The 12,881-nt window shown below is 36.7% G+C and overlaps 1 protein-coding gene across 3 annotated transcripts in view; it reads right to left on the bottom strand.

Annotated features, from left to right (window-relative positions):
• Window positions 1-12,881, bottom strand: part of MAP4K5 (mitogen-activated protein kinase kinase kinase kinase 5) — a 147,129-nt gene that overhangs the window by 24,555 nt on the left and 109,693 nt on the right. For all 3 annotated transcript variants that reach the window (XM_060174994.1, XM_016193736.2, XM_060174995.1), the window contains 7 exons: window positions 11,065-11,107; window positions 7,921-8,128; window positions 6,995-7,092; window positions 6,335-6,376; window positions 5,652-5,736; window positions 4,405-4,484; window positions 3,315-3,375 (listed from right to left, as the gene is read on the bottom strand). In XM_060174994.1, coding sequence (XP_060030977.1) covers window positions 3,315-3,375; window positions 4,405-4,484; window positions 5,652-5,736; window positions 6,335-6,376; window positions 6,995-7,092; window positions 7,921-8,128; window positions 11,065-11,107 — 617 coding nt within the window. The remainder of the gene's footprint in view (window positions 1-3,314; window positions 3,376-4,404; window positions 4,485-5,651; window positions 5,737-6,334; window positions 6,377-6,994; window positions 7,093-7,920; window positions 8,129-11,064; window positions 11,108-12,881) is intronic.

The raw sequence follows: 12,881 nt of genomic DNA, 5'->3' as shown, positions 1-12,881 counted from the left end.
TTGTTGCCCTCAAAAACTAGGTATATTTCTACAGGCCATCTTGGCAGAAGATGTGCAAAGTTTAATGAAGCCAATATGGAAAGATTAGATAACTATACATTTTTTTTTTTTAACCAGAGCACTCACTGCTCAGCTCTGGTTTATGGTGGTGTGGGGGCTTGAACATAGGGCTTTGGAGCCTGGCATGACAGTTCCTTTGCATAACCATTATGTTAACTACTGCCTGCACAATAATTATACGATATTTTAATGATGTGTTAAATTACACTGATGTACATATAATTTATTATTACATGAAAAATTACATAAAACTATTATTTTTCTGGGACAAACTTTTTAAAACTGATAGTGAATGTAGTCTTAAATTATAACACATTGAAATATTAAGAAAAACAAATCAAACTAATAATTTATGATACACGTGGTAACAGGGATATGATTTGCATGTAATAAAGAAATAGCTATGCTAAGCAGGGAGAAATATGGTAAACATACTTTGACCTTATTATTTATGGTAATTGTAATATAACAAGACAATAGTTAACTGTTTTACTATTTCCTCATCAAAAGTCTCTGTATTTTCTCAGACTGAAAATATTCAGCCTAGTATATGCTGGTACTCACTTCCTCTTCTTATTTCCCCTAAACACACAATTAGCTACTTAAACTGCTAAAAGCACATGTGCATATAAGTGTATACTTGCCTACAGACTCAGAACCTTAAGATGAACAATGCTTTCTCCTACTTAGCTCTTCCACATACCCTCATAGACTTTCACAGGTTGTTTTAACTAGAGTATGGAAGGAAGGCTATAAGGCTATCTTCTCTCATAGTTATTTTACAAATATGTAAGAGGTACTGTGTGTGTGTGTGTGTGTGTAACCATAGCCTCACACATGTGAGGCTTTAATGGCTCCAGACCTTATTTTCATCCAGAGAGCGAGATGGAGAGACTCACCACAGCACCAGAGCTTCTTTCACTGACATAGTACCCTCTCTCCCAAGAGGTATTGGGGCTTAAACACAAGTTGAACACATGGCAAAGCAGATCCTTTACCCGGTGAGCTGTATCTGACCATTCCCACTGCCCCTCACCCACCCACCTCTCAAAAAAAGAGGGGGAAGAAACAAAACAAAAAATTCCGTGGTTCTTAGGTATCAATAAGCAAGTGTTAATAAGCATCAATAAACAAGTATCAATAAGCATTAAGAAGGAGGCTTAGTAGGTAGTTTTGACATAAAAGCATGGGTCCAAGTTTAACTCCTAATATCACATATGCCAGAGTAGTGCTCTGGTTCTTTCTTTCTCTCCTTCACTCTTATGATAATGAATGAGTAAATTTGCATGAGGTCCTGAGTATAATCCCGCACTTAATGTGCCAGAGTGATGCTGTCATTAACAAATAAAATCATCAAGATTAAGTACTATTTTAGCATATTTATTTATTTATTTTTACACCTGCAGACCAGCTTCACTGCTTGTGAAGCGACCCCCTGCAGGTGGGGGAGCTGGGGCTTGAACCAGGATCCTTATGCTGGTCCTTGCATTTTGCACCATGTGCGTTTAACCTGCTGCGCTACTGCCCGGTGCCCAAGTCTTTATTTTTTAGAAGCCATTTATATACAATTATTGGGCTGTCAGAAAAGTCATGGTGCCTTTTTCAAAGAAAAACACAGAAAAAAATACATCATGACTTTTCCAACAGCCCAGTGGACAAATAACATGCTCCTTGTAAACATGACTGTCATCAGATCAAATATATTAATTACTGAAGAATTTCTATTAGGCAATAGGTGAATTTCTATTAGGTAATAGTGAAAGGAGTCAAAAAGACATACATGCATACACTTAAAATTATGCCAATGTCTTTCTAAATTCTTTTTTGTAAGACAGAGATAGACCAAAGTAGTACATTGTCATTTATAATGCTATATTTGCTTTATTTATTTATTTTCCCTTTTGTTGCCCTTGTTTTGTATTGTTGTTGCAGTTATTATTGTTGCTGTTATCTATGCCATCATTGTTAGGACAGAGAGAAATGGAGAGAAGAGGGGAAGGTAAAAAGGGGGAGAGAAAGATAAGACACCTGCAGACTTGCTTCACCACCTGTGAATTGACTCCCCTGCAGGTGGGGAGCCGGGGGCTTGAACCTGGATTCTTCCACTGGTCCTTGCGCTTTGTGCCACGTGTGCTTACCTGACTCCCCTTGTTTTTGTTTTTATGCGCTGCTATGAATCAAACTCAGGGCCTCACACATGGCAAGACAATATGCTCAACCACATATCATCTCATCTCATCTCATCATCAACCACATATCATATAATCTCATCTCCCTGGCTTCTGATATAATGATTCTTCAAATAAATCATAATTCATAAAGATCTTTCTATCAGTGAGCAATATTATCAACACTGAAGCTTCAAACTGTAAGACACACTTAATAGTAAATAGAAGCCAGAATACAATCCTGATGAGCCAGAATATCAAAAAAAGAGAATTGAAAATTTAAATACTGTTATTTAAATAATTAATGATTTAATTATTCAAAGTGGAGAGAATGTGGTGTTATTTTACTTTTTGATAGCACAAGGATTCATTAAAAGACAAAAAAGAAAAAAAATTAAATAAAACAATAAGGGCAACAAAAGGGAAAATAAATAAATAAAAATTAAAAAAGAAACAAAATTAAAATTAGCTTGTTTTGAGCCCCCCCCCCTTTAAATAAAGCTTCAAAAGTACTGGTCCCAAGGTGATTAATATATGGTTCTGAATTCTACTTCCAAACATCTGTATTATTAAATCCAGCTTATTCATAAGCACTCTGGTTAACATCTCATTTAAGGCTCACAACAAATCTTTCAGTCTAATATACTTACATCATGCTCACTTTCACAGTTAAGAAAACTGAGTGTGAGTGAGAGTAAGAGATTTGGTTAAAACCACAAAGAAAGGGAATAGCTAGATCCTCTAATTCTTTCTTTTAATCTGTTAATTCTCAGAGAAAGGAAGGTACAGTGGTAATAATATATAGTGAAAGAATCTGAGCAGAAAGGTAGCTTCAGGCTGACAGTCACTGACATTGACTCTGATCCTCAGGTATTCAAAAGCTGGGCAGGTTGGGAAGTACTACCTTGCAGGATCCTTTCTCAACATTTCTTTCCATTTCATGTTGGAAGAAAACATTTTCAAATCTCAAAGTTGTTATGTTAGATTCTAGGCAACCAAGAATAACATTATTTTAAAAATAATGTATGTTACAATTGTAATTCTGTCTATGATTTAATTTTCATATTATTTTTTTCAAATACATACCTGATAATGACATTAAAGTATTATTGATAACATAGAGCCATGTACATTTCCGTGGAAATAACTAAAAGAAAAAGAAAATAGTTAAACTCCCCAATTGTCATTCCTTTACCTGTCTAAAAGTTTACAATTCTCTTACTCCCTAACTTCCAAATTCCAATCAACACAGATAGTATAAAAACATCTATTTTCTTGTAAATAATAAAAAACTTATGGGAGTTTTTTTTCAGTATGAACACAAAGTATAATTTCTCCCCTATAAATGTTTAGATAAATAAAAATTAAAGATGAGAAATAATATACATTGAGTTTGTATTCCTTTGGGTACATTTATATTCAGATTAATTTCATTTTAAAATTATTTCCCTCAACTTTTTTTAACTCACTGCTCCTATCAACAAAGTTCCTGTGCCTTCATACCAAAGAGAACCCTCCACCTCTCCCCTCTACAGTCCCTCTTCCCAAGACTGATAACCACCATAGTTTCCGGAGAGTCTAAGAGTTAGTTTGGCTAGAATCATTATTTTTTGGAAGCCTCTTTGTTTTAGTTATCTATAATCTTCACATGAATGATTTAGTAGTTGTCTTTTACTTCTTTCTTTTTTAAATTTTTTATTATCTTTATTTATTGGATAGTGACAGCCAGAAATCAAGAGGGAAGGGGATAATAGAGAGGGACAGTGACAAAGAGACACCTGTAACAGTGAAAAGTGCAAAACAAACAGTGCAAAGCTTTCCGCCTGCAGGTGGGGACTAGGGGCTTGAACCTGGGTCCTTGCACACTGAAACATGTGCTCTCAACCAGGTGTGCCACCACACAGCCAGTCTTTTACTTCTTAGCACAATCATCTCTCATACTGATTTTTTTTTAAAAAAAAAACTATTTATTTACTGCAAAGAAACAGAGAGAAATCAAGAGGGAAACTGAGGAGAGGGAGAGAGACACATGCAGCAATGCTTCACCACTCGTGAAGCTTCCCCACTGCAGGCAAGGACCAGGGGCTTGAGCCTGGGTCCTTGCACATGTGTACGCTTGACCAAGTGCCACCACCCGGTCCCCATACTGATTTTTTGAGTATAAAAGCCTAGTCACCTGTTCCATTGTGGCCTCATGTAGCTCATTGAGATTCAATGTATAAATACCATCTTCGGTTCCAAAAATAATGTACTGATCTAAAGTAGTTGAGATAAATGACCGGTCATTTTTAAAAATCATTCAATAAAACAAATGCTTTAAAGGTATTAAAGAGATAACAACCCTTCACAGTCCACCCAACCATTCAAAGAAAAATTATTTTCTAAAACTAATGACTTTTTAATTTCTTCTTCTAAGTTTTATTTTAAAAAGTAGATATATTTCCTAATACTAACTCACTGACTTTATTTTAGACTATAATCCTTCTTTTCAACATAACTTTCACATACAATTTTTTATTGTTACAGTAATTTATTTTTGTAAGACATAACACTCAATAGGAAACCTAAATTAAGTAAAAATTATAAATTAAGAAGAAACTGTAAGTCATGGAACACTAGAAAGAGTAAAATTACACAGAATCTATAAGTTGGTTTCTAAGTAGTACTTTCCACCAAAAAATACCAGGACTTCTTAAGGAAAAGAGCAATTATAATTCTGGTGTTTGGATAGGATATGAACCTAGAAATCTTGCTATACCAGGAAATAAGCATTCAAAACAATGAGAAAGGCAAACTAAATAAAAGAACTCAGGAACTTCCACTACTCAAACATTCTGGGAAAGTTGTGAATACTAGTGAATAAAAATAATTCAAAATGATATAAATATATAAATGAGGAAGAAGAGATTGTCAATAGATGTCAGTGAACTGTCAATGAATTGTCAATAAAGGCTAACTAAAGGTCTGATGAACAAAAGGATGCTTAAGTGGTCTAAAAGTTTCTCCTGCTACAGTATCTGCTAATGTGAGAAATTAATTACTTAATTAGGAAGGGAAAAGCAATAATTTGACAGAGTGAGCTAGTGACTACCACCAGAACCAACCATTCAATGCTAATATCACAAGTATTTGGTCATACTGATAAGTACCTTTTGATATGTGCAGAAAAAAGCACAAAAACTTCTGTGATGAGAATTCATCAGACAAACCCAAATTATGGAAAATTCTACAAAGTAGCTTCAAAAAAAGTCAGTATCAGGAGAGACAAAGGCTGATAAACTACTTCAGAATGAAAGAAAATAATAAAATGTTGCAGCTATGTACAATAATAGGTTATCTTGATTTGGATTTTGAATATCTATATTATAAAGATTTCTGGCAATGTTTTATTGGAGATGTATTTAAAAAATGCAGAAATACTACCTTTTGTTTCAGGATGTATCCAGGATGTTGCACAATTAATTTTCAAAGGGCAGCCATCAAAAACTTTGGAAAAACATGCTCCCATCTTATTTAAAAAAATAAAGAAATCATTTATTTGATTAAATAATTTTATATTTTCTTAGAAAAACAGCCAAGATTACTTTGATTTATTTGCTCTTATTTGCATTTACTTGTGGTTTCACTACAAAATAAAAATCATATTTTGATTTAATTAAATCCCTTCCACCAGGGAGGGAAGTCATTTTTTCTTTTTTTTTTTTTTTTTTGTAATTTCCCAATTTAGAAGAAAAACATCACAACTATCAAAACATCTACATATGTCAATGACAAAGTCTAGGAGTTTTAAGTCATTAGTACTTTCAAACTTAAATTGGCCTCCTATAGGCTAATCTAAGAAACCAAATTCCCAAAACAAACAAAACCAAATGCCAGAATTTATTTAAAAGAGAGAGAGAAAAAAAAGTTCTCCAAATTTTAACCTACTCAATCAAGTTAGGGTACGTGACTGGATCCAAAGTGTGCCCAAACGTATGCTATAATCTAAAGTTTTTGTATATTGAGATAACCTTCCTTTAAGGGTTTAATATGATTGATAGAAAATAAACTGCTGCTTCTAAAGCAATTAAGCAAATGGCAAGTGGTTCACATAAAATATTTCTTACCAGCACTTTTGGGGTAGGTGGAAGGCCATTAATAGCAGGTTTCTGTAGGAAAAAAATTTTTTTTAACTTTTATTTATTTATTCCTTTTCATTGCCCTTGTTTTATTGTTGCAGTTACTGTTGTTGTTATTAATGTTGTTGTTGGATATGACAAAGGGAAATGGAGAGAGGAGGGGAAGACAAGAGGGGGAGAGAAAGACAGACACCTGCAGATCTGCTTCACCACTTGTGAAGCGACTCACCTGCAGGTAGGGAGCCGGGGGCTTAAGCCAGGATCCCTATGCTGGTCCTTGCATTTTGCACCACGTGGGCTTAACCCGCTGCGCTACTGCCTGACTCCCCCCAATTTTTTTTTAATTTATTTTATTTTTGAGAGAAATGCCGAGAGACAGAGAGAAACACTACAACACTGCTCAGCTCTGGCTTATGGTGATGCGGGGGGATTGAACCTGGGATTTAGGAGCCTAAGGCATGAGAGTCTGTTTGCAGATAGCATAACCTTTATGCTATCTCCCCTGCCCCCCCCCCAATTTTTTAATACTTAAAAAATTAACACATTATAAAATTAGTTATTCAAACTCTAGAACTGAACAGACAATGCCCCTTACACAGTAAATATAGGAGTAGTTACAACTAATCACCAAATGCCTGATATACCTACAGGGAAATCTCGCTTGTCCTTTTTTCGTGGTAACTGTGGTGCCTGTGCTGATCCTTCTGTATTTTCACTAATCAGTTTGGAAATACCATCACCATTTCCTAAAGAGAATCACAATTAGAAGTTAAATGACCATCCATGTAAAATATTCCTTAAAAATAACTCCCCCTGCCCCCTAAAACCTGTCTTCTACTTGGGGGATCCGTTATTCAGAAATATTCACTACTGTCAGATGAGTGAATGCATAACCTTGAGTCTCTCTCTCTCTCTCTCTCTCTCTCTCTCTCTCTCTCTTCAGATTCTATAAAGACAGCATTGTATCTTTAGCAGTGGTTTTAATCCATGAAAGCTTGCCTCTATATTATAAGAAACATTTAACTACCAGTGCTGATATTAAAGAACTTTAATAATTTAATATTAATGTATCTTTTTAGCTCTATTTTCTAGTATATAACCACCAAAAGCTTGTGCTTTTGTAATAGAAAACTGACTATTCAAAAAGTTTAGATTTTCCTGCTTTAGTGCAGGTGTTCACTCTTTCTTCATCTCAAGAATGCTTGCCAGTTCTAGCTACACCTCTACAAGGCCCAGGGAGGCCTACCTGCTGTATTCACTATCTTTATCTCTTTCAGAAATCTCTCATCTTCTAGTATATACGATTCATGTTAGCTGTCTTACTAATGCTATTTAACTAATACATTTAATTTCTATTCACAAACAATGAACTTCTGGAGGGTAGGAGGAGTATTCATTCATCTTTCTAGATCCTTCAAATTTATTAAGGGAATCAAATCAGGATTGAATTGGACTAAATTAACCCATACATTTGAACATTTTAAGAGAATTTCCAGTTTTAAATAGCAGCAAAACTGACTAAGGAACAAAGGAAGGTATGGGGATCATTTCAGTTTTCAGTTAGATTTACTTACCCAGATCACAGTATCTAGCTGTATGCACTCCAGGGCTGATGATACTGCTAGCCATACCAATAGAGGAAGTCTCGGCTATAGGACTACAACTTGGGCTACTCTGTCTTCTGAGAACTTGGGGAGCTCTGTTCTCTAAATCAGGGCAATGTTTTATAGTTGATTTTTCTTCATCTGCAAGGTTGTCTTCTGGGTAGTTGCTTATCCTTGGCTAGTGAAAATAAGATAAAAGTACTTTAATAAACTTGGATACAAAACAGTTATACTTTATTATCATTAGGCATCAAAGACTCATGGAGGAGGGTGACTTGCAAGAGTTGAGTTACTGTCCCAACACAACTGTGAATTTGCCACATGGGTTTTAACCCAGTATTAACCCAAAATCAAAACTGGTTTTTATAACCAGTAGGATTATGCAAACAAGCAGTCTGGGAGGTGGTGCAGTGATAACTCTTTGGGCTCTTAAGCATGAGGTCCAGAGTTTGATCCCTAGCAGCACATGTGCCAGAGTGATGTCTGGTTCTTTTTCTCTCCTCCTATCTTTCTCATAAGTAAATAAAATCTTGAAAAAAAATGATTATGCAAACAAGGGGCTAGGTAGTGACACATCTGGTTAAATGCTCACATTATAGTGTGCAAGGACCCAGGTTCAAGCCTCTGGTCCCCAACTATAGGGGGAAAGCTTTACGAGTAGTAAAGCAGAGCTGCAGGTGTTTCTCTTCTCTCTCCTTCTCTATCTCCCCCCTCTCAATTTCTCTGTCTTTATCCAATAATGAGTAAATAAAAATATTTTTTAATGGGAGTTGGGCGCTAGCATAGCGGGTTAAGCACACGTGGCGCAAAGCACATGGACTGGCATAAGGATCCTGGTTTGAGCCCCCAGATCCCCACTTGTAGGGGAGTCGCTTCACAAGCGGTGAAGCAGGTCTGCAGGTGTCTATCTTTCTCTGGCTCCCTCTCTGCCTTCCCCGTCTCTCTCCATTTCTCTCTGTCCTATCTAACAATAATGACATCAATAACAACAATAATAACTACAACAACAATGAAAAACAACAAAGGCAACAAAAGGGGAAATAAATATTTAAAAAATTAAATTTTTTTTAAAGATGTCTTACACAGGCCCTTTGGAATATAACTAAAATATGCTCACTAGCTATCTACAAAATGGAGGACCCCCCCCAACTCTTCATCTGCACTATTCCAGCCTTTAGGTCCATGATTGCTCAACAATTTGTTTGGCTTTGCATGTTAACTCTCTTTTCAGCCATCAGGTTCCAGATGCTAGCATGATGCCGACCAGACTTCCCTGGACTAATGATCCCACCAATGTGTCCTGGAGCTCCACTTCCCCAGAGACCCACCCTACTAGGGAAAGAGAGATGCAGGCTGGATCGACCAGTTAACGCCCATGTTCAGCGGGAAGCAATTACAGAAGCCAGACCTTCAACCTTCATCCCACAATTACCATACTCTCAGAGGGATAAAGAATAGAAAAGCTATCAGGGGCAGGAATGGGATATGGAGTTGTACCCCCTCTTATCCTATGGTTTTGTCAATATTTCCTTTTTTTTTTTTTTAATTCTTTTTTTTTTTTTCCTCCAGGGTTATTGCTGGGCTCGGTGCCTGCACCATGAATCCACCGCTCCTGGAGGCCATTTTTCCCTTTTTGTTGCCCTAGTTGTTGCAGCCTTGTTGCGGTTATTATTGCCATTGTTGATGTTGCTTTGTTGTTGGATAGGACAGAGAGAAATGGAGAGAGGAGGGGAAGACAGAGAGAGAGGGGAGAGAAAGATAGACACCTGCAGACCTGCTTCACCGCCTTGAAGCGACTCCCCTGCAGGTGGGGAGCCGGGGGCTCGAACCGGGATCCTTACGCTGGTCCCTGCGCTTTGCGCCACGTGCGCTTAACCCACTGCGCCACTGCCCGACTCCCAATATTTCCTTTTTATAAATAAAAAATACAATAAAATAATTTAAAAAGTTAGAGGGAAAAATGCTTTAATTGCTACGTGGAAAACTAAGAAATGTTATGCATGTACAAACTATTGTATTTTACTGTGACTGTAAACCATTAATTTCTCAATAAAGAAATTAAAAAAAAAAAAGGGCAAAGGGTAGATAGCATAATGGTTATGCAAAGAGACTCTCATGCCTGAGGCTCCAAAGTCCCAGGTTCAATCCCCCGCACCACCATAAGCCAGAGCTGAGCAGTGCTCTGGTAAAAAAGAAAAAAATAAATTAAAAAAAAGATCATGCAAAGAATTCACAAAATATTTAATAACTAAGAAACACAAGCAAAACAGCTTAATAAAGCTAAAAAAATCAAACTGCAGCAACAATAAACTCTTTACTTTCCTCCACATAATTATATGAGAAAGTGAGTAACAACCTACCTTTACCTTTTTTTAATAGCTATTAAAATAATACATTTATCATGAAATCTCTTTTATTACATCTCATATCTTCATAGTTTCCTCTTGAAGAAAAATTTTTATTTAGAATACAATTAGAGAGAATTCTGAACAAATTCTGTTAACATAAATCTTCTAAATTAAAAAATTAAATATATCATTTAAAAATATATTGTTCATAATCTTTAAATACACTAGTTCTCATCTTCTCTCTCTCACCACATGTCCATTTCTCTGAATCTTTTTGCTTAATCAAAAGACCTGTCCTTCTGCTTTACTTCCCATGATTCCTTTTTTTAAAAAATATTTATTTATTCCCTTTTGTTGCCCTTGTTGTTTTATTGTTATAGTTATTATTGATGTCATCGTTCTTGCATAGGACAAAGAGAAATGGAGAGAAGAGGGGAAGACAGAGAGAGGGAGAGAAAGATAGACACCTGCAGACCTGCTTCAACATTTGTGAAGCGATTCCCCTGCAGGTGCGGAAGCAGGGGCTCAAACTGGGATCCTTACGACAGTCCTTGCACTTTGCCACCTGCACTTAACCCGCTGCATGCCAACTCCCCTTTCCATCATTTCTATTCCAAAATAATTCCCTGATTCCATGCCATGCTAGTGGTTAAATTTCCCTCCCTGAATGTATCCACTTTATGTTTCACATGACTAAAACCCTAATCAATTTACTCTTCCCTAAAACAAAAGAGAAAAAAAAACTTAAAAATTTTAAATAGCTCACCTTAGGAGGTAGGGGAGGTGGTATTGCACGTTTTGAGGTTGACCTAGTACAAAAAAAAAAGAAGAAGAAAATAATTTATACTGTGATAAATTACTGTAACAGAAATACTATTAAAATAATGTACATTTTTAAACATTTTATTTACTTACTCATTTATTGGATATAGACAGAACAAAACCAAGCTGGAAGAGGTAGATAGAAAAAGAGAAAGAAAGAGACACCAAAGGTGAAGCTTCCCCATCCTAGGTGGGGACCTAGGGCTTGAACCAGGGTCCTTATGTTATGCACTGTAACATGTGCGCTCAACCTAGTGTGCCACTACTTGGCCCCCATTAAAATAACATACATTAGAATCTTATTATATTCAGATGATGAAAAAGACAATATAGGCAGTGTACTTTAAAAATCTATTAAGACCTAAGCTCTCACTCTAGCAAACAGTATGGCTACAATAAAAGGATTTTATAAAATGAATATAAAGAGGGGCCGGGTGGTGGTGCATCTGAGTCAAGCACATAATGCGCAAGGACCTTGGTCCAAGCCCCTATCCTCCCCTGTATGGGGAAAGATTTTCTAGTGGTGAAGCAGTGCTGTAGGTGTCTCTCTCCCTCCCTATCTCCCTCTCACATTATGGCTGTTCCTATCCAACAAATAAAGACAATTTAAAAGTTTTTTTAAAAATAGGGAGTCAGGCGGTAGCACATTGGGTTAAGCGCACGTGGCGTGAAGCGCAAGGACCAGCGGAAAGATCCTGGTTCGAGCCCCCAGCTCCCCACCTGCAGGGGAGTCGCTTCACAAAGGTGAAGCAGGTCTGCAGGTGTCTTTCTCTTCCCTTCTCTGTCTTCCTCCATTTCTCTCTGTCCTATCCAACAACGACGACATCAATAACAACAACAATAAAAAACAAGGGCAACAAAAGGGAAAATAAATATAAATTTTTTTTAAAGTTTTTAAAAAATAGAAGACAACGTCTTTGTCACTTCATTATTAACTTTGCTACATTTACTATGTAATGAAAAACCGATTAAGCCTAGTAGTGAAAAACAAGTATAAAATTTCAGAGTTGGAACCACAATGAATCAAAGACGCAAGTGATGATGGTATTATCAAATCCATTGCTACTCCACGTGTGGTCCACAGATCAGCAACAAAGGCATTATCTGGAAACTGTTTTATAAACACATCTTATCTTAGTTGTTGGAAAAGTCAGGATACATTTTTTTTTGATAGAAAAAATAAGTCATGACTTTTCTGACAACCCAACAGAATTAATGAATCAGAATCTGCATTTGAACAAGATTGTTGGATGGTTCAGGTGATCCTCCACGCACATCAAGGTTCTGAGAAATCATTAATCTAGTCACCAGTTACATGCATTTAATGCAGCACTGTTCTATTCCTTAGGAAACAGACTCCTTGCAAGTGGGGACTGAGGGCTTGACCCTCTACCAAATGTACCACCACCCAGGTAGGTCCTATTTTTAAATTTTCATTTAAAAAAATATGGATATCATGCTAGTCCTTAGGCTGTTAAAAAAAAGGGGGGGGGGTCGGGCGGTAGCATAGCAGGTTAAGCGCACATGCCGCAAAGCCCAAGGATCAAGTAAGGATCCCGGTTCGAGCCCCTGGCTCCCCAACTGCAGAGGAGTCACTTAACAAGCAATGAGCCATATTTTGCCCACAGGCAAGAAGTTTTCCAATCCCAGAGCTATAAAGTCTATCTATAGGTACAAGTTTTACAAAGAGACACAGCACAACTTTAAAAGGATAAAAACGAACAAATGAGAATAAGTCACTTCTTACACTTACTACTTGTG

Source organism: Erinaceus europaeus, chromosome 16 (assembly GCF_950295315.1).
Source record: "Erinaceus europaeus chromosome 16, mEriEur2.1, whole genome shotgun sequence".
Taxonomy (NCBI): domain Eukaryota; kingdom Metazoa; phylum Chordata; class Mammalia; order Eulipotyphla; family Erinaceidae; genus Erinaceus; species Erinaceus europaeus.
The sequence above is the reverse complement of the archived record's forward strand: the minus strand, read 5'-3'. Positions and strand labels throughout refer to the sequence as shown.